Source organism: Cladophialophora immunda, assembly GCF_000835495.1.
Source record: "Cladophialophora immunda strain CBS 83496 unplaced genomic scaffold supercont1.4, whole genome shotgun sequence".
In the NCBI taxonomy this organism is placed as follows: domain Eukaryota; kingdom Fungi; phylum Ascomycota; class Eurotiomycetes; order Chaetothyriales; family Herpotrichiellaceae; genus Cladophialophora; species Cladophialophora immunda.
This window is the reverse complement of record NW_015622544.1, coordinates 839284-865255: the sequence shown is the minus strand read 5'-3', so window position 1 is coordinate 865255 and position 25972 is coordinate 839284. Positions and strand designations below refer to the sequence as shown.

The 25972-nt window shown below is 54.8% G+C and overlaps 15 protein-coding genes across 20 annotated transcripts; 7 read left to right on the top strand and 8 right to left on the bottom strand.

The window, feature by feature from the left end:
* Window positions 1-207: 207 nt before the first annotated feature.
* PV07_06700 (cysteine-tRNA ligase) lies at window positions 208-3071 on the top strand. Its single transcript, XM_016393709.1, has 2 exons — window positions 208-689; window positions 744-3071. Exons 1-2 carry the CDS (start codon window positions 301-303, stop codon window positions 2857-2859), a joined length of 2505 nt encoding a protein of 834 aa, XP_016247128.1. The 5' UTR covers window positions 208-300; the 3' UTR covers window positions 2860-3071.
* Window positions 3013-4033, bottom strand: PV07_06699 (uncharacterized protein; the record flags this gene model as incomplete). The annotated part of the gene is made up of 1 exon (XM_016393708.1): window positions 3013-4033. The coding sequence occupies one exon, from the start codon at window positions 4031-4033 to the stop codon at window positions 3101-3103; it is 933 nt and encodes a 310-aa protein (XP_016247127.1). The 3' UTR covers window positions 3013-3100.
* Window positions 4034-4406: 373 nt separating this feature from the next.
* PV07_06698 (uncharacterized protein) lies at window positions 4407-5151 on the top strand. Its single transcript, XM_016393707.1, has one exon. It carries the CDS (start codon window positions 4459-4461, stop codon window positions 4870-4872), a length of 414 nt encoding a protein of 137 aa, XP_016247126.1. The 5' UTR covers window positions 4407-4458; the 3' UTR covers window positions 4873-5151.
* PV07_06697 (uncharacterized protein) lies at window positions 4846-5353 on the bottom strand (the record flags this gene model as incomplete). The annotated part of the gene is made up of 2 exons (XM_016393706.1): window positions 4846-5123; window positions 5179-5353. The coding sequence occupies 2 exons, from the start codon at window positions 5351-5353 to the stop codon at window positions 4957-4959; spliced, it is 342 nt and encodes a 113-aa protein (XP_016247125.1). The 3' UTR covers window positions 4846-4956.
* A 588-nt stretch (window positions 5354-5941) lies between these two features.
* Window positions 5942-6259, top strand: PV07_06696 (uncharacterized protein; the record flags this gene model as incomplete). The annotated part of the gene is made up of 1 exon (XM_016393705.1): window positions 5942-6259. The coding sequence occupies one exon, from the start codon at window positions 5942-5944 to the stop codon at window positions 6257-6259; it is 318 nt and encodes a 105-aa protein (XP_016247124.1).
* An 894-nt stretch (window positions 6260-7153) lies between these two features.
* PV07_06695 (uncharacterized protein) lies at window positions 7154-7819 on the bottom strand (the record flags this gene model as incomplete). Its single annotated transcript, XM_016393704.1, has 1 exon — window positions 7154-7819. The coding sequence occupies one exon, from the start codon at window positions 7817-7819 to the stop codon at window positions 7154-7156; it is 666 nt and encodes a 221-aa protein (XP_016247123.1).
* A 311-nt stretch (window positions 7820-8130) lies between these two features.
* PV07_06694 (uncharacterized protein) lies at window positions 8131-8361 on the bottom strand (the record flags this gene model as incomplete). The annotated part of the gene is made up of 1 exon (XM_016393703.1): window positions 8131-8361. The coding sequence occupies one exon, from the start codon at window positions 8359-8361 to the stop codon at window positions 8131-8133; it is 231 nt and encodes a 76-aa protein (XP_016247122.1).
* A 799-nt stretch (window positions 8362-9160) lies between these two features.
* PV07_06693 lies at window positions 9161-10480 on the bottom strand. Of its 2 annotated transcripts, XM_016393702.1 has the most exons (3): window positions 10435-10480; window positions 9471-10361; window positions 9161-9403 (listed from the first exon to the last, which is right to left on the bottom strand). In XM_016393702.1, the coding sequence occupies exons 2-3, from the start codon at window positions 10275-10277 to the stop codon at window positions 9290-9292; spliced, it is 921 nt and encodes a 306-aa protein (XP_016247121.1). In that variant the 5' UTR covers window positions 10278-10361; window positions 10435-10480; the 3' UTR covers window positions 9161-9289. The 2 variants fall into 2 exon arrangements, with proteins under 2 accessions (XP_016247121.1, XP_016247120.1); XM_016393701.1 differs by having other exon boundaries at window positions 9471-10480.
* Window positions 10481-11761: 1281 nt separating this feature from the next.
* On the top strand, window positions 11762-13891 carry PV07_06692 (replication factor C subunit 4). The gene is made up of 4 exons (XM_016393700.1): window positions 11762-11932; window positions 11985-12305; window positions 12359-12781; window positions 12863-13891. The coding sequence occupies exons 1-4, from the start codon at window positions 11841-11843 to the stop codon at window positions 13083-13085; spliced, it is 1059 nt and encodes a 352-aa protein (XP_016247119.1). The 5' UTR covers window positions 11762-11840; the 3' UTR covers window positions 13086-13891.
* A 398-nt stretch (window positions 13892-14289) lies between these two features.
* Window positions 14290-15738, top strand: PV07_06691 (uncharacterized protein). The gene is made up of 3 exons (XM_016393699.1): window positions 14290-14584; window positions 14644-14785; window positions 14845-15738. Exons 1-3 carry the CDS (start codon window positions 14504-14506, stop codon window positions 15459-15461), a joined length of 840 nt encoding a protein of 279 aa, XP_016247118.1. The 5' UTR covers window positions 14290-14503; the 3' UTR covers window positions 15462-15738.
* Window positions 15739-15853: 115 nt separating this feature from the next.
* PV07_06690 lies at window positions 15854-17941 on the top strand. Of its 4 annotated transcripts, XM_016393695.1 has the most exons (5): window positions 15854-16347; window positions 16407-16450; window positions 16530-16618; window positions 16671-16723; window positions 16828-17941. In XM_016393695.1, exons 1-5 carry the CDS (start codon window positions 16249-16251, stop codon window positions 17143-17145), a joined length of 603 nt encoding a protein of 200 aa, XP_016247114.1. In that variant the 5' UTR covers window positions 15854-16248; the 3' UTR covers window positions 17146-17941. The 4 variants fall into 4 exon arrangements, with proteins under 4 accessions (XP_016247114.1, XP_016247116.1, XP_016247117.1 ...); XM_016393697.1 differs by having other exon boundaries at window positions 16407-16618; XM_016393698.1 differs by having other exon boundaries at window positions 15854-16450.
* PV07_06689 lies at window positions 17884-18816 on the bottom strand. 2 transcript variants are annotated; one of them, XM_016393693.1, is made up of 2 exons: window positions 18634-18816; window positions 17884-18582 (listed from the first exon to the last, which is right to left on the bottom strand). In XM_016393693.1, exons 1-2 carry the CDS (start codon window positions 18678-18680, stop codon window positions 18051-18053), a joined length of 579 nt encoding a protein of 192 aa, XP_016247112.1. In that variant the 5' UTR covers window positions 18681-18816; the 3' UTR covers window positions 17884-18050. The 2 variants fall into 2 exon arrangements, with proteins under 2 accessions (XP_016247112.1, XP_016247113.1); XM_016393694.1 differs by having other exon boundaries at window positions 17884-18816.
* PV07_06688 (uncharacterized protein) lies at window positions 18159-20594 on the top strand. Its single transcript, XM_016393692.1, has one exon. It carries the CDS (start codon window positions 19185-19187, stop codon window positions 20106-20108), a length of 924 nt encoding a protein of 307 aa, XP_016247111.1. The 5' UTR covers window positions 18159-19184; the 3' UTR covers window positions 20109-20594.
* A 564-nt stretch (window positions 20595-21158) lies between these two features.
* PV07_06687 (uncharacterized protein) lies at window positions 21159-23523 on the bottom strand. The gene is made up of 3 exons (XM_016393691.1): window positions 23202-23523; window positions 23096-23150; window positions 21159-23034 (listed from the first exon to the last, which is right to left on the bottom strand). The coding sequence occupies exons 1-3, from the start codon at window positions 23342-23344 to the stop codon at window positions 21361-21363; spliced, it is 1872 nt and encodes a 623-aa protein (XP_016247110.1). The 5' UTR covers window positions 23345-23523; the 3' UTR covers window positions 21159-21360.
* Window positions 23524-23845: 322 nt separating this feature from the next.
* PV07_06686 (uncharacterized protein) lies at window positions 23846-25943 on the bottom strand (the record flags this gene model as incomplete). Its single annotated transcript, XM_016393690.1, has 1 exon — window positions 23846-25943. The coding sequence occupies one exon, from the start codon at window positions 25941-25943 to the stop codon at window positions 23952-23954; it is 1992 nt and encodes a 663-aa protein (XP_016247109.1). The 3' UTR covers window positions 23846-23951.
* Window positions 25944-25972: the final 29 nt, after the last annotated feature.

Sequence of the window (25972 nt, the reverse complement as noted above, 5' to 3'; positions counted from 1 at the left end):
ATGAGAATGAGAATGAGAATGAGAATGAGAATGAGAATGAGAATGAGAATGAGAATGAGAATGAGAATGAGAATGAGAATGAGAATGAGAATGAGGCGGTCGGGGCACCTGACCCGCAGTCCCAAAAACTCCTAGCTTCTTCAGATTTAAGTGGCGAGTAGCAGTGCGCAAAGTGGCTCCGGGGTATTGCGATTTTCCGAGCCTCATTCCAATCGTTCAACTCGTGGCTGCGTGACTCAAAAGTGCTTTGCCTGCGCCTGACCCAAGGGGAGGTGACTCAGTGAGCAGACCTGAAGTCTCATGAGCTATTTGAAGCGTCCTTTCTGCTCATCGACTTTGAGGTTCTGCAACAAACTCACCAGGATGGCTCAACCTCCCTGGGCCATGCCCCCGGGCACCACCCACCAGCCGCAATTGAAGATCTACAACTCCTTGACCCGGTCCAAAGTCCCCTTTGTCCCTATACAAGAAGGACACATCTCGTGGTATGCCTGCGGCCCGACGGTCTATGACGACTCGCATCTGGGCCACGCGCGCAATTATGTGACCACGGACATCATCCGACGCATTCTGCGAGACTACTTCGGCTTCAAGATTCGTTTTGTGATGAACACCACCGATATCGATGACAAGATCATTTTAAGAGCGAGGCAACGGCATTTATATGACGAGTACAAGAAGAACCACAGGTACTGGTCCGCCGGCAACGACCATTCCTGTGCGGATGCTGACTGCGACCCTAGGTACATCGACGAGCAAGTCCGCCAGGACGCCCGGCAGGCCTGGCACTACTACATCCAGAAGAACCTCAAACGCATAGGATCCAAGGAACTGGTCATACCCGAGACGTTCGACGGATTCATCGAACACCTGTATGGAGATGTCCTGGCGGGAGGGAGCCTGGAGCCCGGAACAAAGCCCGGCGACAAGGAGGCGAAGATCAAGATGCACATCAACACCGCCCGCAACGCGGCGAAAGCTCTGATGCAGGATCCCAAACTCCTCACCCCGCATGAATTCTACAACCGTGTGAGCGATCCCATGTGCCTGGTCTTGGACGAGCAGTTTGGGAAAACGATCCGCGGGGACGACTATGCTGTTTTCACGAAACTGACGAAAGAATACGAGGCTCGGTTCTTCCAGGACATGCATGATCTCAACGTGATGGATCCGGACGACCTGGTGCGAGTCACCGAGCACGGTAAAGAGATTGCCGAGTTTGTCAAGAAGATCGTCGACAACAAAATGGGTTACAGGACGTCAGAGGGTTCGGTTTATTTCGACATAAAAGCATTTGAGGCCGCCGGGTACCCTTATGCCAGGTTAGAGCCATGGAACAAGAACGACAAGGAATTGCAGGCAGACGGAGAAGGAGCTCTGTCACAGAAAGACGCAACTGTCAAGAGGTCGGAGGCCGACTTTGCCCTTTGGAAAGCATCAAAGCCCGGTGAACCAAGCTGGGAGAGTGAATGGGGACCTGGTCGGCCTGGATGGCACATTGAATGCTCAGCGATGGCGTCCGGGAAACTCGGTAAGCAGATGGACATCCACTCTGGCGGAATTGATCTCGCTTTCCCTCACCATGACAATGAGCTTGCTCAGAGCGAAGCATTCTGGGCAAACCATGGGCAGTGGGTGAACTACTTCCTTCATATGGGTCACCTGTCCATACAAGGATCAAAAATGTCGAAGTCGCTGAAAAACTTTACCACCATCCGAGAAGCTCTCCACGTCAGAAAAGACTGGACTTCCAGGAGTTTGCGGATCGTTTTCCTGCTTGGAAGCTGGAGAGACGGGATTGAGATCACGGACGACATGGTGATCGAAGGCAGAAACTGGGAGGATCGTGTGGATAACTTCTTTCTCAACGCCATTGACGCGATAAAGGACACAAAACCATCGGACGACCAGCGAGCCGGCCTAGAAGATGCCGTGCAGGATGCAGAAGAGAAGGTCCGAACTGCACTACTCGACTCCTTCAACACCCCGGTCGCCATGAACACGATCTCACAGCTCATTAACACATACAACAACAGCGCCAAAAATTCCGAACTAACGCCCGCAGATCACCGCCGGGTCGGGCTCTTCGTCACGCGCCTAGTCAACATCTTCGGTCTGAATGGCTCTGAGCCAGCAGACACCGATCAGGTCGGTTGGAAAGGTATCGAGATCCCCGACGCCGCAAAAGAGTTTGTCTACCCGCTGGCCAAAATTCGAGACGAACTGCGACAAGCCGCCATTGCCAAAACCATCACGGCCGACAAAGTCCAGGAAATCGTTTCCACATCCCCCACGGGACTCGAGGATTCGCCTTCCGTTGGAAGACCTCGGCCTTCGTATGCCCGTGCACTGAGCGAGTTCAGCAGAGACGCCCTTCAAACAGCTTCTTCGCCCCCTACCACGGAATCCTCGCTTGATCTCAACAAACAAATCCTCGCACTCTGCGACCGAGTGCGAGACATCGACCTCTGGCAACTCGACATATTCCTCGAAGACCGAGAAAACGCGCCCGCGCTTGTTCGCCCCGTCACTGAAGGCCTCAAGGCTGCCCGGCGCGAAAAGGAAGACAAGGCCCGCCAAAAGGAAGAAGCCAAAAGACAGCGCGAAAGAGAGGCGCAGGAAAAGCTCCAGAAGGCCAAGGTCAGTCCGACCGAGATGTTCAGACCACCGCATTCGCTGGATTATTCAGCATGGGACGGGGACGGCGTGCCGACAGCGGCCAAGGACGGGGCGCCTCTGACTGCAAGCAGGGTGAAGAGGCTGAAGAAGGAATGGGAAGCACAGAGGAAGGTGCATGAGAAGTACCTGGCCACGGTGCCGCTGCCGAACGGTTCGGGTTCACCGTCTGCTGCTCGCTAGGAGTCAGTTCGCAGTCTGTGGAACCGGCCTCTAAGCGACTTTGAGTAGGAGATATCCCCTCGCGGGCTCTTTTTCCGATGTAGGATTGTATTAGATACCCAGCTGCGAGAGACCCCTCATCCATCGATCGCGGCACACGTGTGACGGCGAGGAACAGAGCGGCGGGAATGGAAAGAACACAGCCCTGAAAAATCACCACTGGAAAACTCTGACTGTTTCTCTCGTAACCCCAATTGCAAGGTCACAGCTTTCCCTCCCCCTTTAGCCCCTGATAGAGCGCCATGGCCGCCAGGGTCTTCCCATCTCTCCACGCGACCTTCCACACCTCGTGCAGGCTCACGATTTGCAGGGTGATCTTCTCGCCGTGATCCCTCAAGCCGGTCAATTTGCCCTTGAGCGCCTCGATCTGGGCGCGCGGGAGGGCCTTGCGGGCGAGGAAGATGGGGATGAACTCGTCGGACCCGCCTGGGGAAGGGTAGATGGCGGCCTGCAGCTGCTCCTCTTCTTCTTCCGGGTCGTTGTGCGGAGCATGGGTGACGGACGAGGCGAGCCGCGTCATGTCGACGAGCTCGTCGCTCGCGATCTCGAGACCCGTCTCCTCGCGGATTTCCTGGGCCGCGGCGCCCGCGAACGTGCCGCTGTCGTCGATCATGCCCGCCGGCAGTTCCACGAAGCTGAGCGAGCCGGCCGGGACGCGCGGCTGGGTCGTTAAGATCGCGTACTCTTCCTCTGGCCGTGGCTGCTCCTGGGAAGTCGTCGTCGTCGTCGCCCGTGAGGATGATTGCTCGGGGCAAGGCGACGGCGACGGCGACGGCGTCAGGATTATCAGCATGGCAACACTCCCGCCTCGCATGAACACCGAGCCGGGTAGGGACTCGCCCTGGTCATTGGTCACGGTGGCTTTCAGCTTGAGGAAACCCAGGCGGTGGCCGGAAAAGAAATCGACGGATTGGACGTTGATGGATCTCAGAGAGTAAGGCGATCCGTGGAAGGGGTGGGAAGCAGAGCTGTGCTGGAGCGAGAGGCTCCTCTGCAAGGTGTTCAACCAGGTCTTGAAGGCTGGGAAGTTGAGGAGCTGGTCCTTGGTGAGTGTGGAAGGGTGAGTTACTGGGATGCTAGGGTTGGTGTTGGGGAGAGTGAATGTGGTTGTTGTTGACGACAACGACGACGACATGGTTTTGGACAGTTGAGCAGGTTGTGGGTGTACAAGTTGGCGGGAGAGATGCTTCAGCCTTGAAAACATCGGCAGAGCACACGGCCTAAATGTAGAGACTCTCGTTCTCGACGATTGATGGTGTGGAGGAGGCGCCGTGAAACAGTCAAAGCACTCATATTGAGTGCTGGAAGTTGAGGAAGACCAATCACAAACACACAGTCAAGTTCAACGGGAGGATTGGGACGAGTCAGTTAATAACCATTGTCTGACGAGGTACGGTAACGTTAGTGTCATGGAAGAAGCGCTCCGCAGCCCTGAAATGACATTGTCACGAATAGTGAATATTTGAAATTCTCTCTTGGAATTCTTTCTCGTCCCATGCCATCCATCACACACTCTCCTATCAAACTACATCTTACACACCCTTCGTCCTTCGTCCTCATATGCTCCCAGAATCGACGAGAATGACAAAGACCAAGCCTGGCGACGCCAAAGAACCCACCACGACATTCACCCTCCGTAATCCTCCGTATTCATACTTCCACCTCCGCCTCCACGCCATGCCGCCCCAAGCTGACCAGTCACTGGACGAAATCACCTTGCGCTCATATCTCACAGCAGCGCTTCAGCAGTACCTCGGACTCACCGGCGCTGCCATTCCCGTGGACATCCTGAAAGTGGAGAGTCCCAATGCCTGGATCCGTGTCCCCTGCGACGATGAGGTCGCTGTGACAGCCGCGGTGAGTCAGTGGGTCGGATCCAAGGGCGTGAGTCTCGGCATTGAGGCGCGAGGGTCGTGGTTGGGTGGTGTCGTTGCGAAGGGGGCGACCAAGGGGTTGTGGAGTTTGGGAGGATGAAAGGATAACGCTTGTTGAGAAAGCACGACGAAACCTCCACCGGATGGACCTCTGGTTTTGATGCACGTCATGTCTACATGCAAGCTACGTCCGCCTTCTAAGCTCTGGGGGATACGCGGCCAGCGCAGCTCGCAGGGGGATTTCATCCGAGTCGCTGTCATCGTCGTCATCGTCGAGCTTCTTCGCCGCAGAGACGTCGGTCCTTGACTGGCTCTTCCGACACAACCACCCAAAGGTCTTTCGAGGCTCTGCTGTGTCAGTGTTAGCGAAGGTGGACCGGTTGCGAATACGGTCACGGAGAAGTACCTCTCTCCGCCTGGGCCAGCTGCTTCAACGCCGCCTTTCGGTCTCGCTTCGCCTGTTCCTTAAGCAGCTTCTCTTCTTGCTTTCGCCTCTTCTCCGACGCCTTCCAAGCTGCGCGACGTTTGTTGTATTCTTGGACCTCGAAGTCGTGTTGGACCGAGTATGGTGACACCGACATTGCGAGGTTTGGGCGTGTGGAGCTATTGGGACTGGATGTGTACCGTGTACCGGAAGGTGATTTACACAGACTTGCTGTGGGCACGGGCGGTACTTATAACTCCTAGAAGGGGACGGAAAGCACAGAGGCCTGCGGACCGGTCCTGTGATTGATATGGGAGAATGCATAAGCATCAGCTTTACGGCGGCTAGATGGCCCTGGAGATGCGAGACCAAAGCGACATTGTCTGATGTTTCTGTCGCTGGCGCTCGGCCCGAGGAACGCAGAACCGGCAATGAATGACTCTGGTATCGCGACAGAGGCCAACTTCATCATCCTGCCCGGACGTCTAGTGCATGGGAGCCGCTGGCCTCGCCCAAAAAATCGATATATATTGCATCGGTGTCTTGTCCGCGGACGGGCCATGTTTCGCCGACTCATATTCGCGAAGGGGCACCGCGACCCTAGGTTCAACCATGGTGAGACGACCACCTCGAACGCAGTATATGGTTGTGCTTTCTCCTAACAGATGTCGGCGGTGTTACAACACTGTCTGGCATGGCCTTTGAGGATGCTGATGCAGAGGCTGGCTGAAGATGACGCTAGCCGATGCTTGTGTGGCTTCAAGCTCCTTTTGCTCCTCACGAAGCGAAACCTTGTCATGGCCTTTGGGACCGAGTCGGCACCTTTGCGATATTACTCTGCATCAACTCCTCCCGAATTCTAGAAGTCGGTCCTCTCACCGTCAACGACGAGTCCCGACTCTTCGCATCCACGCGGCGTGGCCGAAATGCACCGTCGCGAAGTTTGCTCAACCGCACAGCACAATCCAAGGGGGATTTCCCCAGGGCGAGACCGTGTGGACAATCGCACAGTTTAATAATGGTCTCGGCATGTCTTTTTAGTCGGTGCTCTGTGCCAGATTGACTTTGTGTCTTCTCTGCCAGATCCGCTGCTAGGACGCTGCGGACGACAAATTTAGCCCATGCCTCAAAAATGCCTTCGACCGAGAAGAATTTGTTGAAAGAGCCCCAGCTCCATGTCCAGAGCGTCAACTCGCCGAGGGATGACCTCGCCCAGCCGTTTGTGAGCCAGGACCAGAGCGAGCCTGTCCCACTGCATGTCCTGCCGCCCAAACCGTTGCGACCGCCACGCAAATACTGCACCGTGAGGAACGGCATCATCACGTTCGGGGCCTTTCTGGTCTACAGCGGGCACACGATCAGCGCCATCGTCTCAGGGCGGATTGCTGGAGCGGAAGATCGGCGGCCTCGACCCCGTCGTCGGCATCGAGGTCCTCGCCCAGGGCCGGTGCGCGCATATTCGCGCTGAGCGAGAACCCCGGCGGCCAGCACCTGTTGGCCACCCACGGCATGCAGTACGGTGGCATGGCATGGATTAATGAAATGTCATCTCCACTCTTACGACCCCGGTCAATGTAGAGGTGTGCCAAAACGAGATAATTTATTCCTTGCACGAACAGTACCAGGATACACCGGGGGGTAACATGTTTCGCATCATGCTTTTGGGAAATATGCGTACTATATTTGCGTCCTGCAGAGGCTCGCTGCGATCATGCTGGGTGGGTCTTTGGGGGACATGTCAGGGCTCAGAATGCTCTGATGCCTATATCTGGAAGTGATGGATGATAGGTTTCCGCACAGTCCGCGGCGAAATGAGAGCCCGAACACTAGAGGAGCCGCTGATGAAGTCCGGGAGACAACACATCATAGTCGATGCTCGGGCGGTGACCCTTTGCCTTTGGGAAGTGGGAGCCTGTGGAAACCTCCAATTGTTATTGTACCGACGACACCATCCCGTCTAATCTAACCCATATAATCTCGATTGCGGCCGAGGTCTATACTCGTCGGCGTTATATATACATGATATATGTACATATGTATGTATAACTGTGTAGGCGTACATGTGTATAAATCTATACTCTCCGCATGAGTCGTCGTCCCATATCCTCATCCTCATCCTCGTCGCCGCCATCGTGGTCTGGCCATCGACGGATCCGGCGTTCCTGGCTGGTTCTATCGGGATTGAATCTTCGAACGTGATTGAGCGGGCGGGCAAGCATATACGCGCCGAGGATGGTGTCCTCTGCTCTCTCGAAAAGCCCAGTCCATTTGCTTCCCGTTGGGGATACTCCACTGCCTTCCGTGACAGGCATCGCAAGTGTGAGAGTGAGACCCGACCGTTAATGAGAGTGTGGATGTGAATGTGGATGCGAACAACTCGAACGGGAGTTGGGACGGTCAGTAGAAGACTGTCGTTGCGCTCGCGAGAGATGCCGACACGCAAGCCGTGCTCTCTTTCTGGCGGATTGATGGCTCCGCGAAAACGGGGGACAGGGTCGCAGACCGCGGCATTCATTATAAATGCCGAGCCCAAGCGAAGCGTTTGGATGACCCGACTTTGGGTGGTTGGAGTCTCAAAACTGCGTATTCGATCTCGCAAGAACCAGTGTCTCGTTTGTGCCATAAGAGTAGTTGCATTCTTCTGGCCTTTGACCTTGCCTCATGATCTGTCCTGCAGCAGAACTCATCCTTTGACCATCGTGGTGGTTTATCGCCCAGATTCCTTGAAGCAGGCAGGGCTTGGGAGGTTGAGGCGCATGACGAGATATCATTCTTGTATTCGGTCCATTCGCCGGTCAGAGGTAGCGCCAGCGACGACAATGAGCGGTCGGAGCACTTCATCTGCGATATACAAGCTCGTCAAAGGATATTGTGTTGGTAACTGGCCACACGCAGTGCCTTTCGGGTACCGGAGTGGTGACAAGGGAGACCAAATCACACGCTCGACGTTATCGTCGATGGCGGCAGACGTTCATCCACCCGGAGAATAGGCCATTTTCTCGACCGCACTATTCTCATGTACGATTGCTGTTCGTTGGTGGGCTGCGGGAGTTCTTCTGTGAACTCGCGGTTTGCGACGACGCGATGGAGCGCGGCAGCACCAGCCACCACGATCCCAGCGATCAGGATGCAGAGGAAGACCACGAGTCCGTCTGACAGGCCCATTGTGGTCAAAGGTTAGACCAGAGGCTTTGCGAGGGTGGCTCGGGATAGGACTCCGATTGACAGTGAATTTCTAGGCATCAACGGGCGCCAGATGGAAAGGAAAGATGAGGAAGAAGAACTCTTGTGAGACTCACCTGACGCGACCTGGGTATATACATATCCCAGCAGGGCAATGTTTGCACAGTGTCTCGGCACACTGACTCTCCCGTGGACACCGAACCGGATGGCTAGAAAGGATTACGACGCAAAACCCCTCGAGGATGCAGGATGCCTGATGCAGCATCCCCAGCACCGCCAGCACAGACCACCACCACCCGTGCATAACGAGGACGTTGTGTGGGCAGGTGGAGCGAGGTACCCAGCGCGTCCGTATCCGAGGGGCTTCAGCTGTTGGAGAAGAGCCAATGAATCCATCCAGACGCCCAACGCGTAAGCGCAGAGTTTTCCGCCTTGTCGCAATGCCTGCACGGTTTCAGTATGGTGGTCTCAGATTGTGCACACCTGGACCCGGCGAATATTGTGCTTTCACCTTCCATCGGCTTTTCAATTCGCTCTCTGCCAGTCAGCCGGGCCACTCGGAGAGCCACGAGTTGCGACTTGTGGAGCAGAGTTCGTTAGTTTCTCAAGGCGGTTTGTGGCTGTGGGCGCGCCAATGACGGAGGAGGCTGCCATGCTTGCTGGGGAGTAATTTCAACGAGAGAACTCAGCCTTGTGGAAACATCGCGCAAGCACGGGTTGGCGTGAGGACGGTCACAACCTGACGTACCAAGTCCGAAACGGCATCGACGCGCAGGCGGGTGGACAACATTGAATCAGTTGAATAAAGAGTCCCAGTCGTCTTGCCGGGGAACTGGCTCTCCAGTGTCATTCTGCCATATCTTTCTACGACCAATATGTCCTCCGACACCGTCACCTCCGACACATGAGCTCATTCAGGAGTGAACAGACGTGCTGCCATCTCTTCAATGCCTCTGGGCGCCCTTCCCAAGATTTCACCTATCAAAGGATCGACTGTAGCAGTCTCCCCATTGGCAATTCCATCCTGATTTGCTGTTAGCATCGAAATTCTGGCCACAGGCACCCAGGACTTGGTATTGTGGAAGACTTACATGCCAGCCACTCCAGCTCTCAACAACCCAGAAGTTGTCTTCGGGCACACTCTTCTTCTCGAACTTATGGTACCGTTCGGCTTCCTGTCTGCCCACAATGTCGACTTTGACTTTCCGCCCAGTGTACTCCTCGACCAACCTGGCAACATCGCTGATGCTGGTGGTTCGTGGACCAGTCAGGTTCAATGTCTGACCGAGATACTTCTCGTAACTTTGGAGAATTTTGGCGGTCGCTTCGCCGAGGTCGTCCCATGTAACCCAAGACACAGGACCGTCGTTGGGAATGACGAATTTGATTTCTCCAGTGTCGCCCTTTTTGAATTTCTGTGGTTGGAACCCGGCGTATAGCCACCAGCTTTCTGCATAAATGCCCTCTCTCACAATCACATACCGCAACCCACTTTGTGTCAGGTATTCAATCGTCTTGACATGCGCTTGTTGAACGCCTGCTGTGCTGTCTAGGCCAGTCTGACCGCCAAACATCAAGCTTGTATAAATTACAGTCTTCACCCCAGCCTCTTTGGCCGCATCAATGGCGGCTTTATGGTGAAGCCACCTATCGACGCTGGGCGAGGGAAACGAGACAAGGAACAGAGCATCGGCACCTTTAAACGAGGCGGCTAACGAGTCAGGAGACGTGAAATCGCCTTGCCGAACTTCGATGCCAGCATCACGGGCTGCAGGCGACACGTTGCTCGGGTGGCTCGATGAGATGATCAGCTGAGATGGTGGAATCAGCTTCTGGCGTAGCAGGGCATCGAGAACTCGGGACCCCAAATGTCCCGTGGTTCCTGTAAGCACAAGCATCGTGTCTTGCCTACACGCGAAGACGGCAATCTAATGAGCTTATCGTCGAGTTTCAAAACCAAGACGAGCAAGAGGTTTGGCGAGCTGTAGTAGTAAGTTCTTCACTACCCCTCAAGAACCATATAACTCTGCGAAATTTATAGATCAAACCACGTACCTGAAGCCCCAGTGCCCCAGAGCGTTGCTTGGTAATGACGTTTCCAGACTTCGGCAGATTTGGGCCGAGATAAAAGGTTGCAGTAGGTAGGGGGACTGTCTCAGGGGACGCAAGGTCGCTTAATACTCGGCAGAATCTCCCACCACTAAATTTCGCTGGTGCCTCTTTCTGTATGCTGTGAATTCGTCTCTTTGTGCCATTCTAGACCTCGTCGCCGCCTAGCCAACCTTGGTGTCGATCTCTCAGAGACCCAGTCGTTCTGTGAATCAGGCAGGAAGCCTTGTTGCCTTGCCTCAACTAGCCTAGTAGTCCGTTTGCGGACTCGTTTACCTCTGCCACTACCGATCGCAGGCGGCGCTGTCGATGGTGGCAAGGCCAGTTCAGGAGAGTCGTCAGGCAAAGCACTGCGGCGCGGCCGTGGCCGATCTAGCGTCTGCGGAACTAGTCGTGTTGACTAAGGCGAATTCGATGGCGGAGGAGTCTGTGGTACATCCTTTACTTCCTCTTCCCTAGCGTTTTCTGTAGGAATCGGGATCTGTAGAGGTCTCTGTGGTGTCTGTGTTATGGGTCATTCTTGCAATCGCTCCTGATATCGCTGTTCCTCCATCTCTGCACGTCGTTGCCGCAGTTCCTAGCGCTCGCGGATCTCGCTAGCGATCAAGGCCCTCGCTGTTGTTTTACCGTGTTCGCGTCTCTTTATCCAGGTTCTCTTTAGTATAGGATTAGGAGCGCGCCGATAGGCAGGCCCTGTAGGTCGCGGCGTTGTTCACCTGGGCGGATCAAGTCCTGTTCCTTCTATGTCTGTGATCGCTCTCGCTGTCTATCAAATTGCGCTCTTTCAGTGTCCTCAAGGCTCTCGCGAATATATTCAATCCTCCGTGAATTCGTCATCGCCGCGTCTCATAAACTTCTTAATTGGCGGGGTCTTTAAGCTAATCACTTAGAAAGGCGTTAATAGTCTCCTTAAGGCCGCGGCGGAGGTGGTTATGATGGCCTAGCCTAGCGCGCCAGGCGGAGGATTAGCTAGCCATTGGAAAGGCTAGGAGGATCTCTACACCAAGGTTGGCTATACAGAACGGACGGCGACGAGGTTAAATTACGAGATTTGTTTGATATTCAATTGCTAACCGCTCTACAGGATCCGTGTGCCTAGCAGAAAAGGTCGCCAGCCAAAATTGGTGGCGACTATTCCTGTTTTGCATAATTAAGCGAATTCGCCGTGGTAATTACGAAGTCGTGGTCAAACTCGAAATGGTGCCCCTCGCCAAGCCCGATCACCACTTAACGCGTCCCCTTGGAGACGCGCCTGCGGTCAAACGCAGGGATTCGAGAACTGCGCTCCGTATTGATTTCATGCTCGCACAACCCACTCAGGAACAAGACCCCAGTATCGCAAACTCGCAACGATGTCGGGTCAAGCTGAATCATCGTCTGCGGCGGCAAGAAAAGTTCTTAATGCTGCTAACAGTGGTGCATCGCCGGATTACGAACTGCCATGGTAAGCCATTCCTCGCTCTCGGAGCCGCAGAACAGGATTGACCAATGTGCAGGGTAGAAAAATACAGACCTGTCTATCTCGACGACGTTGTCGGCAATACGGAAATCATCGAGCGACTCAAGATCATCGCAAAAGATGGAAACATGCCACACGTCATCATATCTGGCATGCCTGGAATCGGGAAGACCACATCCATCTTGTGTCTTGCGCGTACTCTCCTGGGCGACGCGTACAAAGAGGCCGTGCTGGAGTTGAACGCGAGCGATGAAAGAGGCATTGACGTTGTACGAAATAGAATCAAAGGATTCGCGCAAAAGAAGGTGACGTTGCCTCCCGGGCGGCACAAACTGGTCATTCTGGACGAAGCGGACAGGTATGGAAGTGACGGCAGCATGTTTACGCAAGACTGCTAACACGGGAGTTCAGCATGACGCCCGGGGCACAACAGGCTCTGCGAAGAACCATGGAGATATATTCAAACACCACTCGCTTTGCATTTGCCTGCAACCAATCGAACAAGATCATTGAACCCCTGCAGTCGAGATGTGCAATCCTGCGGTTTTCTCGCCTGACGGACGCGCAAGTGGTGAAGCGCTTGATGCAAATCATCGAGGCTGAAAAGGTGGAATACTCCGAGGACGGCCTGGCGGCTCTTGTATTCAGCGCAGAAGGAGACATGCGACAGGCGATTAATAACTTGCAGAGTACGTGGGCAGGATTCGGGTTCGTCAGCGGGGACAACGTGTTCCGTGTCGTCGACAGCCCGCATCCAGTCAAGGTACAGGCCATGATCAAGGCATGCTGGGAGGGCAAGATCGACAACGCAGTTGACTCGTTGAAGGAATTATGGTAAGTCATACCTCATTCTTGTGGGCCATGTCCGACAATATGGAAAGCATCACTAACCGGGCATGGGGCAACCCTAAAAAGGGATCTGGGATACTCCTCACACGACATCATAAGCACTATGTTCCGAGTAACGAAAACCATCCCCACCCTTTCGGAACACTCCAAGCTCGAATTCATCAAAGAAATTGGATTCACTCACATGCGCATTCTCGAGGGAGTCCAATCTTTCCTGCAACTGAGCGGGTGTTTGGCGAAATTGTGCAAGATCAACATGAAGCCGGAACTGTTTGAGGCTCCAGCATGAAGGAAGAGCAATTAATCAACGGGCCGCAGAGGCCGCGGCGTGCCGACAAGAGCGTCCCAGATTCCATCTAGGCGCTTTCGGACTCAGGGTGGGCGGGGACCAACGAGACGAGTGAGAATAGGAGCATCGCTTGGCAGGCCTGTGCCGAGCCTCTCAAGGCTCCGAATCCGCCAATCTTCGCTCAAGTGCTGCGGCGTTCAGCGCTGGAACGGGCAGCCCACAGAAGAACTCGCCGGGTACTCGGATGTCGGGGCCCAGCCCCCGACTGTCCGATCTGAAGCAGGAGGCAGTCAATGCTCCCTCCCCTCGCATGGTCTCCACGTCATCACCCACTGATTTGTCCCCTTCGAGGAAAGCCGTACGTCAATCAATCCGTTGCTCTATGGTTCATTTGATTGCTATGGGCTACGATGCTGAGGAATAGTTCGGGGAGGTTGCAGTAGGACGGGCAGCATGACGCGTCAGACCTATTGGCACGTCAGTCGGGCAGACAGTCGCTTGAAGCTGAACAATGCCCAGAGTCGACGGACAAAATCATACGAGGTCCAATGCCCCTTCGCTTGGATGGAATTCATAGATGCAGCCTTTTGAGGCCCCAGGGCAGTGATAGCGGCGAGGCCCTGCTGGTTTTGAGGCTGAGGTGCAGATGAAGGACCACAGACTTGAGATTTCCCCAGGTCCGCAAAAATAGACACGAATCAAGGCGATCGTTGAAAGCCGGACATTGAGGATTGAGTTTAGCCCCGATTGGGCGTCACGGGGGCGTTGAACCTGGCCCCGACGGAGTGATGGGCACTGATGGGCAGGCCAAGCCAGTCGACGAGGCCAGCGCTGGAGGCCCTGACAGGCCCTGACCGCCCTTAAAGCAATTGGATGTGCCTGTGCTAGGCTCCAAAAGGACTGAAAAGGGCCAAGTGAAATGAAGGGCTTGACCTGCCACAGAGAAATTTCCCGGCCATGGCTTGCATGACGCGTCCCTTCCTCCGACCTCCGTTCCTTGCGCTAGAGATCTTCTAGCCGTCAATGGCTAGCTTGGTCCCTTACCAGCCACTGAAGCCCCGTATAATGATGCTAAGTTCGGACATTCCAAGCAACCGCCTCCAGCCATGCGGTAAGGCTGTGCGCTCCACCTGTTGCCCAGCCCAGTGATGAGAGGTCGTCACTCGACGGGGGAAGGTGACAGACAACAAACGCATGGCTTGCCTGAGGCTGGTTGTGGGGGACAAAATCCCTATATCTTTCCCCTTCCCTGCCACCTCCCATTGCTCTTGCATCTCTTCAGCGACCCTGCCCCAAGAGACAAGCCCATCCTCCTGAACAAGACACTCGACATTCACCGACATTCTCAGTCGAAGAGACATAGCATACTCCCTACCCATTTATCGCAACTACACACGTATCAGATATCCCCATTCAGTATGAAGTCCTTCGCATCGGCCGTGCCCTTGGCGGCAGCTCTGTTCACCACCTCCACTCTCGCATGGCTCCCATCCTGCTCGGTATGTCCTGCGCACACACTCTCTCTCACCTTGGGATCTCAGTGCTAACAAATCGGTAGTGGTCTGACTGCATGGGAAGCTGGGATGGCACATCCTGCAGCGCCTCCACCGGCTGGGACTGCCTCTGCTCTAATCAAACTGCCATCTCCCAATTGAACACCTGCGTCGCAACCTCCTGCACAAACACCACCGATCAAGAGGGTGAGTCCACCTAGAGAAGCATGGACACAAAGAGCAATCGAGCTGACAATCGGAACTAGCCATCTACGGTGCCATTGCACAGCTTTGCGCCAACGCAGGATCTCCCGTCACTGCCTCCCAAGAAGCAACCTTCAGCGCTACCTCTGGCGGCTCTGCCTGGCCTTCTCAGATCACTGCCGCCCCCGGCTTTGGTCCCGGTGGCGGTTGGAACTCTGCCCAGTGGTCCAGCTGGATCTCTGCTTGCTCCACTGGCCTGCCCTCCGCTCCGAGCGGATGGAGTGGCCAAGGCCCATGGGGCGGCCCAGGCATGTGGGGTGGTCATGGTGGTCCTGGTTTCGGCCCTGGCGGCTTCGGCCCTTGGGGCACAAAGGCCAGCGGCGTCAACTGCGATCAATGGACCACCTGGACTGCTGGCTGGGGCCCTTTCTCGTCATGGACCGGCACCTGGTCTGGCTGCAGCACCACCACCAACACCCCCGTCCCTGCGACCATCACCACCACTGTCACCACCGACGGCTCGACTCAAGTCATCACCGGCACGACCTTCGGTATCCAAGCTGTTGAGGCTGCTGCCACCACCACCTCTGACTCGGGCAATGCCGCTCCTTCTCTTCGCGGCCTGGGCGCTTGCAGCGCTCTCGTTGCGGCAATCTTTGCCACCATGCTTGCTCTGTAATTGCACTTCTGGGAGTTGCATTCTTGACATGGGCACCAGTATAGTTTTTTTTTTGATACCACTGCATTGGAGACGGAGAAAATGAATACACTGGGACGGTCAGGGCCACGAGATTGATGACTACCACCATTACTATAAGCATTCACGATGGATTGTATTGTTACTGGGGAGTTAGGAAGCTAATCCATATCACTATGACCGACAAAAATATATATATATATATATTATGCTCCTGGGCATCTGTCCCTGTGAACTTGTTTCTTCCCATCTCCGTCGCCACGTGAGCTGCGAATGCGATGACGAGGCTGCCAAGAGGCCACCCACTCAACTTGCCAGTGCATCATCCAGTAGGCCAAAACCAGTTGCCAGTCCAAGTGACACCAAATAAACATGGAATTTGTCTGGTGAGGGTTCAACGTCAAGCTTTCGCACTAGGCCATCGTTGCATCCACGAGGCAGCAATCTGGATGTTGATGCGCCTCCCGTTCGTGCGGTGGTGAATCATCGGTGCCTGATACCATCCAAGTCACCTGCTCCTTCTCCTGCTCCTGCCACGTCGAATGTCGCTGGCCACTACCCAACTAGGTAGCCACCAAGGTGACTGGCTGAGCGAGTGACTCGAGGTCTCTGGCTTGGTATGAATGAACCTTGGAAATAACCACCATCTCCATCCTTTCTACCATAGCTTTTATTTATTTTTTTCCCCCCATCCTATACTCTGATTCTTCTGGCTTTCAACAAAAAAAATCCAAACAACAACCTACTCCTCATCGCGACCTGTCCGGCCATGACGACGATCCGTAACCTCGCGGTGCTCTTGGCCTTGTGGTCCCTGTGTCTCATCAAAGGCGCCTGGGCTCAAGACGACGACGTGGATGCCTGCGCTGTAAGTGAACGACTCTCGCTGGGCTTGGACCGTGCCGTGCGCTAAGATGGCTCGAAAAGCTCGATTGCGTCGCAAATGTCAACGGCACGGATTGTCAGCGAAGGTAGGGTATCCACGACATCTTGCGCGATTTAATGGGCAGAGGGCCTTTTGCGGGATCAGTGGGCTAATAGCGGCGAAAGCGAGTGGCCCTGCCTGTGTGCCAACAACATGTACATCGAGAGACTCAACAACTGTACTGTGGCTTCCTGCAATGCTACGGATCAAGAAAGTCTGTTCTGGTTCTTCAACGCTGCCGGTATGCTGAGGCTGACCGCTGGCAGTCACGTTTTCTGCAATAGCTGAGATTTGCGCAATATTCAGCGTGCCTGTGACCGTAAGTCTCGCGGCCTTGGGGAAGTCGATGTTATCGAAGATACGACGATCTAGACTTCAGAACACATTCAAGTAGAGACGACGCTTACTTGTCGCGAATAACAGATTGGACCCGAGGCCACCGTTTCTACGTCGACATCGAATCCTTTGTTCAGCACCGTGGCCATACCAAGTCAATCGACCATGCCTCCCGCAACAACTCCCACGTCCTCAAGTGCTACCGTGACGTCAATGTCAACCAGCGGTGCAAGCACTTCGACGAGCTCGACCACGACTTCTCCGGCCGCCTCTGCAACTTCCACTGGCTTATCAGCTTCTCCCTCGCAGTCGTCGAGTGACGGGACTTGGTCCAACTCTCCTGCAGAACTGATGTTAATCTTGGGCGCGGGAATTGCAAGCCTCGTGAGCATTATCTCGCTTTGATGGTGGCAGACCCGCGACAAGGATGTTCCAGCCGGGAATCGACCCGGTTTGCTTGGGAAGCTAGAGGAATCCATCACCTTCGAGAAGCGAAATCACTGGCGGTCTTTTCTGTATCGAATGCGAAGAGCAGCGGTTCATGCAGGTCGACCCGCTCGCACAGGGCAGCCAATGACCACTTTGGTAGAGAAGAGAGGCTAGTAGCCTAACGGTACCCGGGGAGCATGGAGGCTTGAGCAAGCGGCTGGCCCTACTTCTTAGGGATTGCCCTAAGGGATTTCCGTGGGATCATCCCCTTTTCACACCGTGACAGTTATGACATAATGTGGCACGAATTTGTGAATTTGAATTGTTCCTTGAGAGATGTCTGAAACTCTTCTGAGAACTTGACGCATACCAGAACGGAGTATACAGATCGTCGGAAATAGGGTCATCCGAACGGTTACCCCTGTCCTTGATACACGTCGAATACACTTTTCGAGGAGGAAAGGGAGGTGCGCAGGAGGGTGACGTTGGAGGGTCGAGTCGTGTCCCGATGATCGTTTCCCCTTTTTCTCCCCAAAGTGATGCCCAATTGCCCATCACCCGTTGTGGAAGTTTATTAGCCCTAGCAGGCCACCCCAGGAGAGAGGAAAGGCTGTCTAGCCCCGTTGGCCGCATTACGGGGCGCAGGCGAGCAGCTTTTGAGAGAGAATTGGGCACCATGATCTGCGAACCCATGTCTTTTCCTCGAGCTAGAGCCTCTTTGAGTTGCACTCGAAGGGAACGCTGAGCCCTCGCAAGTCATTTATACGAATTGGGAGAGGCGGAAAGGAAGTCCCGGCGTGGGATGCCGTCTAGCGATCAATAAAACGTAGGGGAGAACGAGGATCGCTTAGGCCAAATGGTGCGAAGTGGCTCAAACTTCGTCAAACCAGCTGGAAAGTGAGGGACGCTGATTCCGGGAGGCATGGTGGCACAAAGGCCAATATAATAGGGCAAAAGGATACGGAATAGCCTCGAGTCAGCCCGCGTAGGGCACCAAGAGGAATGATTATTCCCTTCTGTCTCTGTCTTTGACGTTCTCCCTCTCCGGGATCCCAATTTGCAAATTCGGTCGTGTGAGCGCGTTGTCGGTTCACACAGGATTGCAGTCGAGAGCGCAGGATGCTGCGCAGGCGGTTGAGTGCCCGAAGCAGCAACAGCAGCAGCAGCAGCAGCGAAGAGAGTTTGTCGAGGTCCTTGTTCCTGCATAATCGAAGGCCAGCAGAAATTCTAGGGCTCCTTCTCCCAGCAAGCGCCCGCCAACCGCAGCCGGCATCAGCACCAGGCCCGCGGCCGCCAGAAACACGCCCATCCCTCGCCCCTTTCCACCGCCCATTCGCGTCCACGTCCCAGCTACTGCCGCTGCTGCAACTGCTGCACCATCCACCATCAACACCAACACCAACACCACGGAGCCTGCATCCTTCGATCAGAGCCATCTATCACCGCGGGCGCTTGAAAAACAACCTGTTAGAGATGCACCTGATCTGACTCCAGAGATCCATCATCCCCATCCTCCTTTGTCGGACCCACGATCATTGACCTCATCCTCCGCCGACCCTGCACCTCCTGCCGACTACCTCCTATACCAACAGAAGCCTCTTCCCCCTCCTCCTGCGCTTTCTCAACCTCCCAGTGCGTACAGAAGATCCTTCCTCGAAGTGTTGCTCCCGCGACAGGGCCAAAAAAGAACCATTCCACCCGACAACCGCACCGCCACCTCACGTGTCCTCAATCCCATCAACTACGTCCCCCGTCCTACTCCAGTCCGAGTCCAGCCTCAACGACCTCAGCTTTCGACCGACGTGGGTGCCGGTGCTCGCGGCACCGGCGAAGTCCATACTCTTCTCAGCCTCCCCGAACAACGTCGCTCACGTCAACACTCTCCTACTGACCCCATCGTCGAACACAGTCCTCACCTGACTCCAACTGGCGACCGAACCAGCATCGGCCTCCCTTCTAATCAACAGCGCGGCAATAATTTTGTTCCCGAGTCTTCTTCTCAAGGTGCCGGACTGATGGTGGACCTGGAAAAGCAAGACCCTAGTGACCTCAAGCCACCTGAACGGGCGCACACAGTACCTACGTCCAAATTTAGTGTAGAGGGCCCGACATCGACGCAGCAAGGACCCTCTGTGCTAGGACAGAGCTATGGCGTCAATCCCCTTGATCAGCCTTTACAACCCCCTCGGCGCATCACCTCTCACAAGTCACTGAAGCGAGCACAATCTGCTGCGTCGATCCACTCCTCGGCCTTTGGCGGGAGAGCATACACGGATAGCGGCCATCCTCCGAATACAGCATCCCTAGAAGATGTGGAAAGAGGAGCAGCAAATGGAGATGAAGACAGCGACGTCGCCGAGGAGCTCGCTTGGGGTCCTTCCCACCCCTGTTTCCCACATTTCAATCCCCACGTCCCATTACACTCACCCGAGTACGGCGCGACACGCATCATCCGCATACGCCGCGACTGGATGGTGGTGGGCGATCTCGCTCCTACATTCTCAAACATATACCCCGAAATCCTCGACCCGTTAATGCAAGAACAAGAATTTCGATACGTGATAGAACACATCAATCAAACTCTCTGTCAAGCATATGACCCATTTTCCACGTGGAACTGGTTCGATGGCATAATGGGTGTGTTAACAGGTTGGTTCTGGGAAGATTTCCGACCCTGGGGAATCAAAGGCGCTCTCAAGGGACTAGAAGAATGGTTGGAGGACTGGAATCATACAGTCGGTGCGCGAGATGGGGTGAAAATTATCCCGTTGAGGAGGACCGGGTATATGAATCTCGACATCCAGATTCCGGATCCTCAGGTCAGGGTCGTGGGTGAGGACGGGGAGAGCCAGGGCCTGCGACCTAACACACAAGGAACTGGAACAGCGACTGCACCCCCGCAGAGTGCAACGGCTGGTGCAACAAGCAAGGCACGATGATGGCTTAATTTCGATATCGCAACCAAGCCAAGCACTGAAGAGAGGTGTGCAGGCGCCATTGGAGACGCCGGAGGGGAAACCCATTCTTTCTTTTGTCTGATTTTATGTTGTATCTGTGCATATTGGACACGTTTCAGGTCCGCCATGGGGCGCGAGTCACAGGATCCGGGGGTATCTCAGCGGGGCTTTCAGCAAGGCGTTCGAGATTCGAGAGGTCCACACCAGCATCGGGCAATGGGATTGGGATACTGGAGCGGCCCAAAAGACACGCATCTTTCGCTAGCAGAGGGTGAACAGTGGTCGGTTGGTCAGCTTGTATTGTTTACAACTCGGCAAAACTGTTGGTCAGGAGGACGGGTTTTGTTTCAGGCAATTCTGTCTTGGTATCAGTATGTACAGCGACTGGATGACACGAATAGAAGATGCAGCTTGTTTGATTTCTGCTCTTGTTGCGTTCCCAACCCTTCCTATTGCGATGCTAAAAAGGTGTTTCTCTTAGGCTCAGGATGCCTCTACCTTTGGCAGGGAAAAAGGCTTGAACTGGATCAATTGGTGCAACGAATGAGGACATCCGTCGTCGCCAATCACATCGAGGCAGGGAAGCAGGGAGCCAGGGAGGGTATCCGTGTGTGTATGCATGCATATCTCCCTTTCTCGACCTCTTGCGTCCGAGTGATGTTGAAGTCTCCTCCTCCTCCCCCCCTCTGCCCCTCTACTCTACTATCATCATCAGTTTCTCATGGTCCTCGTCCCCATCTTCTCCTCGTCTTCTCCGGTGCTCGCGGGAAGTACCCAGGTATATAGGATGCGGGCGTATGGTAAGGTCTCGTGGTAGGATACGGAGGCCTTGTCGGCGAGGGCTGTCGTTTGGGAAGCGGTCTACAGAGGTAGGGGAAGTGCGAAGGGGCATGTTGATGAAGCGTACACCCCCCCCCCCCCACCCCCCACACACACATGGACAGAGAGAGGGGGGGAGGAGAGAGAATTGTGTCCAAACGGGACAGAGGGGAGGGGAGGGAAAGGCCTTGGGGATCTAGCGTGTCTGCTCTGAGTTCATTCAAAATTAGATCATGGTGAGATTGTTTCTGGCTCGGGAACATATGAAACAACGTAACATGCCATCATGTATACCTAAACGCCTTGTAACGCGCTCTCCTGTTTACTCCGTCGGTGTCCATTTCCAGGGATCGTCATCACCATCAGAATGGCCATCATCGCTTTGATCGACACAGGGAGCTTCTTTTGTGCCGGTTCATCCTATCCACTCGACCGTGTCTTGATCGGACCAGGTCATCCACGACAGACCTTCTTCTGCCGCCGGCTCTAGCATTTGGCCATCCCAAGGGCTCTCCGCTTGTTGATGCGGTTGTTCGTCCGTCAATCCTTCAACGTGCCCGATTGTCCAAGGCTGTTGGTCCACTCGGCTGGTCGACAGGTGTGAGTCTCCGTCATTGAGAGGCTCTGCTGAATTAACCCTGACATGTGGTGGTTCTTCATCCCCCAAAGATTCTGGTAGTCGGTTGATGCCTGACTCCTCCTGGCCTGCAACGCAAGTACTCTCTGGCCTCCTGTTCTGATTATCTCCTTGTGCAGCACTCAAACGCTGCGCTTCTTCAGCCTGCCACCGCAGTATGAGTTTCATACTTCGGGCAGCTGAAATAACGTGAGCATCTCCAGCTCCCCACCATCGCATCCTAAAATCAATGACTTTTCCAAAAGTTTCGAATGCCGCAGACCATTGACCAGACCTCATCATCAGTAAGCCTCGGTCATAGGAGAAGGTCGATTGAAAGCTGTCCCGAGTGGCTGAATGCTTTATCTCTGAGCAAGTTTGGAGGCCGTTTTCTATCCAGACTTCGGCTTCTTCAAAGTCGTCAAGGTCCAGATGAAATTGCGACATTCTCAGTTTAGCATCCAGAAGAGAAAGGAGGCTGTCTTGGGTCATGTCTCTTCGATGTCGGCGAAGCGCGAGGCGATGTAGCTCGTTGGCACACTTCAGTGCTGCATTCGAATGGTCAGATCGGTATTGAACTGCGCAGAGATTTTCGAGTACCGTTTCCATGTTATGGTGGTCATACCCGAGGGCCCGTCCTACCATGTCTTTCTCGGCCAGGAAGACCATCTCTGATATAGTGCTTGTGACCTCGAAAGACCGAATCACAGCCCTTAAGACCAACGGCACCGGATGACCAGCACCATAGATAGTGACAACTCTGATCATGATCTCATGTATCGCCATCTTTATCATTCTCGACGTGAAGCACCGTACCCATGCAGCATAGCTCACCACTATCCGCAGCAATACCATCATTACAGACCAACAGTCGTATTTCGCCACTTTTGGAATGTATGCTAATGTATCGAGTAGCCCAGTTGCTATCATGGGATGGGAAAGATCGCAAATGATGGCCACCAAAGCATTGAAGGCATAATTTTCGAACTTATTGATGACGTTTCCGGCTTCACGTTGGGAGACAAGGAGCCGATCGGGATTTGCGCTCTCAACATGCCATTGGAAGAGCACCTTGGCATAATGCAAGGCTTGATCTAGAGGCTGCAACTGTTCCGGGGAATCGAGGAGGCGCAAGATGGTAGATCGAGGAGTGAAAATCAAATCCTGGTTGATGTACTGAAAGACAGCCGCAATGTCCTCGTCTTCGACAAACGGTGAGGAATCCGCATCCTCCTGTGCGGTATCCTTGGATCCGGCTTCGCCAACTTCTCGTCCAGGAGACGGGCTTGGGGTGCGATACTCCATGCCATCAGGGGTATTTGGGACCGGGGACAAAGACGCTGGATCGAGGCGACAGCGCTTCCAGTAGTGTTCGACGTCCTTGCGGGAGCGAGTCTGTCCACGGATCAGGAAAGCTGTATCCTTTCCCTGTCTCTGTTGGAGTTTTTGGAAGGCGAAAATCATGTCGGATTGCTACAGCCGGTGTCAGAACCGTCTGTCGACGTTCATCATACATAAAGGACCTGGCACCCACCTTGTTCTTCTTGTCAAGACCCCATTTTCTGATATACGTCTTGTAGTGGCACTCCCTGCGGCCCTCGTCAACACCAAAGCACTCCTCATACAGGCACGGCGCTCACCTAGCATGGAACCCCCGCCCTCCAAGAATCTCCACGATCTCGGAGAGCTTCTTCTTTTGCACCTGATAGAGGTCTGTGAAAGTCGGGCGGATTTCTTCCCATTCTTTGCGCGTGTGAGGATGGATTCGTCGTCGCGGCTCCATGACCGTCGCTGGGGAGCCTCGGTCAGGCTGGGAAAGAGACGAGGACAAGTCTCAAGACTGAAGCTGGACATGTGGAAGAAGTGTCACAGGCAGGAGCGCCTTCATGGCTTTTACGCTGTTGTGCTCGCAGCTCATGGCACAAAAGGCAAGCACAAAAGTCGTTGGAAGGTCAAGCTCGGGTGTATGTGCAAACCCACCCACAGCCTCATCATTGCAAAAGTTGTTGCGGGACAAAGGCGGTGCTGGCGCTAATGCATGGCTTGCAGCTGCGTGCAGCATTAGTGGCCTCCATTCTGAGAGAAACGGGGGCACGATTGGACAGAGAAGCGGTCGCAAAGCAGACAACAGGTCAAGAAGGAGACCGAAGAACAGGCTATCACATCCAGTGGAAGATTGGTTGCAGGACAGCCAGAGGCCTGACCAGCGACCACGCAGTCACCAGTGTCGCCCCCATCCCAGACACACCAACTATCCTGCCTGCCACGTTGGGTCAGAGGATTGATCCATTCAGCTTCTCGCAGAACAAAAGGTGTTGCCCGTGGTGTGCCGTCTCACCTACGGTACCGACTGCGAAATCCCAGCCTGATGAGCGCAGGTCTATCTCGTTCTAGTTCTCCTTCTCCCGCAGCGCTGTCTCTCTATTCCTCAGGAACTCTTCCACGGCACCCTTGAAATCGGGCGCAATGTACGGCTCGAAATACTCCCTGAACCAGTTCTTGACCCCATCCCACCAGCCTGTCTGCTCCATTGGCAGAGCTCCGCCATTCCGCTCACGCATCCGATATCGTTTGCGCTGCGGCTCAATGCCCAAGTCTCGACACAACATGTCGATGTAGCTTCGTGCCTCTAGGATCATTTCCGGCGATCTTGCGCCGCGAAGCCCGTAGCGGCGTTCTTGGAAGGCCTGATTGAAGCGGATTTCGGCATCGGCCAGGAGTTTGAGCTCCTCGGGGCCCCGACCATCCGTTGTTTCCTCCTTGTGTCTCGCCTCTGATGCTGAAGCCGGCGGCGGGATGGCAAATCTATCGGCGTCAACCCTATCGAGGAGGGGCATCGGTCTGCGAGTGAAGAGATCTTCAAGCCACGCCACGGCCCAGAGTGCGCCAACTTCGGACGTGGCGACCGTCTGACCAGAGGATATGAAGCCAGCAAATGCGAGCGTGCGGTCATCCTTCGCAAAATGGCTAGATGGGATGAGGAAGCGATAGAGACCCCATCGCGTGTGCAACAGGGCGCTGGTAGGATCTTGGGGTTGAGCAGGTGTTTGGTTTAACGTTGCTGGGAACAGTTTCCTTACCTTGCCGTCGTAGAATTCGAGGGCTGGAAGATCAAGGTCTGTTGGCGTGACGGGAGACTGTATTGGAGCAGCGCCCTTTGCGGGTGCAGACGACGTTTCGTTCTTGTTACCGATGCTGCTCAAACGCACAGGGAGGCCAATTTCTGCTGCTTCCGCCGGCTCAAAGAAGTCAAGGCCAGGCTCCCAGCCTATACTCCAGATGATGGCATCAGCTGGAAGAGTTCTCGGTCCACTGTCTTCTTCATTCACGACGAGTTCTCTGCCTTCGCATTTCACTGGTGTCGCCCGATAGACGGTGAGTTTCTCGGGGTTATCCTCGTGCAATGCATCGAAGAATGGGTGGCCCTCCACAACCAGACTAAGGTAGGTGGTATAGAAGAACATGGACTTCCGTTTGGGCTGGATCTTTGCGGAGTTCTGGCTCTTGCCATAATGTATCTCCCTCGTGATCATCCAGCTCATTAAATTGAAGAATCCCTGCACGAGCCAGGTACCCAGGATCCAGCGTCCCGAGTGCAGAAAGCTGTACCAGAAGCCGCTGGTGCTCCACATTGACGGGCTAAAGGCCGGAAACAGCCTTGTGCCAGCGATTGCCAGTGGATTGGGCTTTGCCTCGGGGTGGGAGATGATCAGCGGCGCGCCCTGGTCTGAAGGCCGAACGAGCCAGTGAACCCTCTTGTGGGAGGCGAGGAAGACGGAGCATGCCTCCACGGCCGACTTGCAGGCTCCTACCACGACGACATCCTTCACGGTGGGATCGTTGCAGATGCGCTCGTGCACGCGGCCCAGGTCGCGCGAGTGGACAGCTGTGCCGGCGTAAGCGGACACAGAAATTGGGATCGGTCTGGGCTTTGAGTACAGTCCCGACGCGACGATGAGCTTGTCGCACTCAAGTACTTCCCCAGACGCAGTCTCGACAAACCATCCCGGTGGTGATGGTGCTTCCCGCTTGGAGACTTTGACAACAACCGTGGAGAAGCGGATCTTGTCGTAGACATCAAACCTGCGAGCGTATGATTCCAGATACGCCTGTTCTCTGGCGGCCGGGATCAGCGAGTCCCACGGGTGCTCCTCATCCACCATGGAGAAGTCGGACAGCTCGTAGTATCCGTTTGGGGCCTGGACCATCAAGCCCGGATAATGGCGCTCTGTCGTCCACACGCCGCCCGAGTCCCTTGCTTCGTCGAGAACGATCAGCTCGAGCGGGCGCCCGAGGTGCTTGCAGACTTGCAAATAGGTCTTTGCGGCGACGAGGCCCGCGATGCCGGCGCCAATGACGATGACTCGCGTGGGAGCAGACATGACTGGCGACGGGTGGCTTTGTCTAGCAA

Bases quoted from the DNA above. Each gene is read 5' to 3' on its own strand.
- PV07_06700 (XM_016393709.1), top strand. From the start codon at position 301: ATGAGCTATTTGAAGCGTCCTTTCTGCTCATCGACTTTGAGGTTCTGC. The intron at 690-743 runs GTACTGGTCCGC...CTGCGACCCTAG, and splicing joins GAGTACAAGAAGAACCACAG to GTACATCGACGAGCAAGTCC.
- PV07_06698 (XM_016393707.1), top strand. From the start codon at position 4,459: ATGCTCCCAGAATCGACGAGAATGACAAAGACCAAGCCTGGCGACGCC.
- PV07_06693 (XM_016393701.1), bottom strand. From the start codon at position 10,277: ATGCTTGTGCTTACAGGAACCACGGGACATTTGGGGTCCCGAGTTCTC. The intron at 9,404-9,470 runs GTAAGTCTTCCA...ACAGCAAATCAG, and splicing joins AGAGCTGGAGTGGCTGGCAT to GATGGAATTGCCAATGGGGA.
- PV07_06692 (XM_016393700.1), top strand. From the start codon at position 11,841: ATGTCGGGTCAAGCTGAATCATCGTCTGCGGCGGCAAGAAAAGTTCTT. The intron at 11,933-11,984 runs GTAAGCCATTCC...ACCAATGTGCAG, and splicing joins CCGGATTACGAACTGCCATG to GGTAGAAAAATACAGACCTG. The intron at 12,782-12,862 runs GTAAGTCATACC...AACCCTAAAAAG, and splicing joins GACTCGTTGAAGGAATTATG to GGATCTGGGATACTCCTCAC.
- PV07_06691 (XM_016393699.1), top strand. From the start codon at position 14,504: ATGAAGTCCTTCGCATCGGCCGTGCCCTTGGCGGCAGCTCTGTTCACC. The intron at 14,585-14,643 runs GTATGTCCTGCG...ACAAATCGGTAG, and splicing joins CATGGCTCCCATCCTGCTCG to TGGTCTGACTGCATGGGAAG. The intron at 14,786-14,844 runs GTGAGTCCACCT...AATCGGAACTAG, and splicing joins AAACACCACCGATCAAGAGG to CCATCTACGGTGCCATTGCA.
- PV07_06690 (XM_016393695.1), top strand. From the start codon at position 16,249: ATGACGACGATCCGTAACCTCGCGGTGCTCTTGGCCTTGTGGTCCCTG. The intron at 16,451-16,529 runs GTAGGGTATCCA...TAGCGGCGAAAG, and splicing joins GGCACGGATTGTCAGCGAAG to CGAGTGGCCCTGCCTGTGTG. The intron at 16,724-16,827 runs GTAAGTCTCGCG...CGCGAATAACAG, and splicing joins TATTCAGCGTGCCTGTGACC to ATTGGACCCGAGGCCACCGT.
- PV07_06689 (XM_016393693.1), bottom strand. From the start codon at position 18,680: ATGGGGATGATGGATCTCTGGAGTCAGATCAGGTGCATCTCTAACAG. The intron at 18,583-18,633 runs GTTGTTTTTCAA...CGAAGGATGCAG, and splicing joins ATCAGGTGCATCTCTAACAG to GCTCCGTGGTGTTGGTGTTG.
- PV07_06688 (XM_016393692.1), top strand. From the start codon at position 19,185: ATGGTGGACCTGGAAAAGCAAGACCCTAGTGACCTCAAGCCACCTGAA.
- PV07_06687 (XM_016393691.1), bottom strand. From the start codon at position 23,344: ATGGAGCCGCGACGACGAATCCATCCTCACACGCGCAAAGAATGGGAA. The intron at 23,151-23,201 runs GTGAGCGCCGTG...CGAGGGCCGCAG, and splicing joins GGGCGGGGGTTCCATGCTAG to GGAGTGCCACTACAAGACGT. The intron at 23,035-23,095 runs GTGGGTGCCAGG...CACCGGCTGTAG, and splicing joins GTCTTGACAAGAAGAACAAG to CAATCCGACATGATTTTCGC.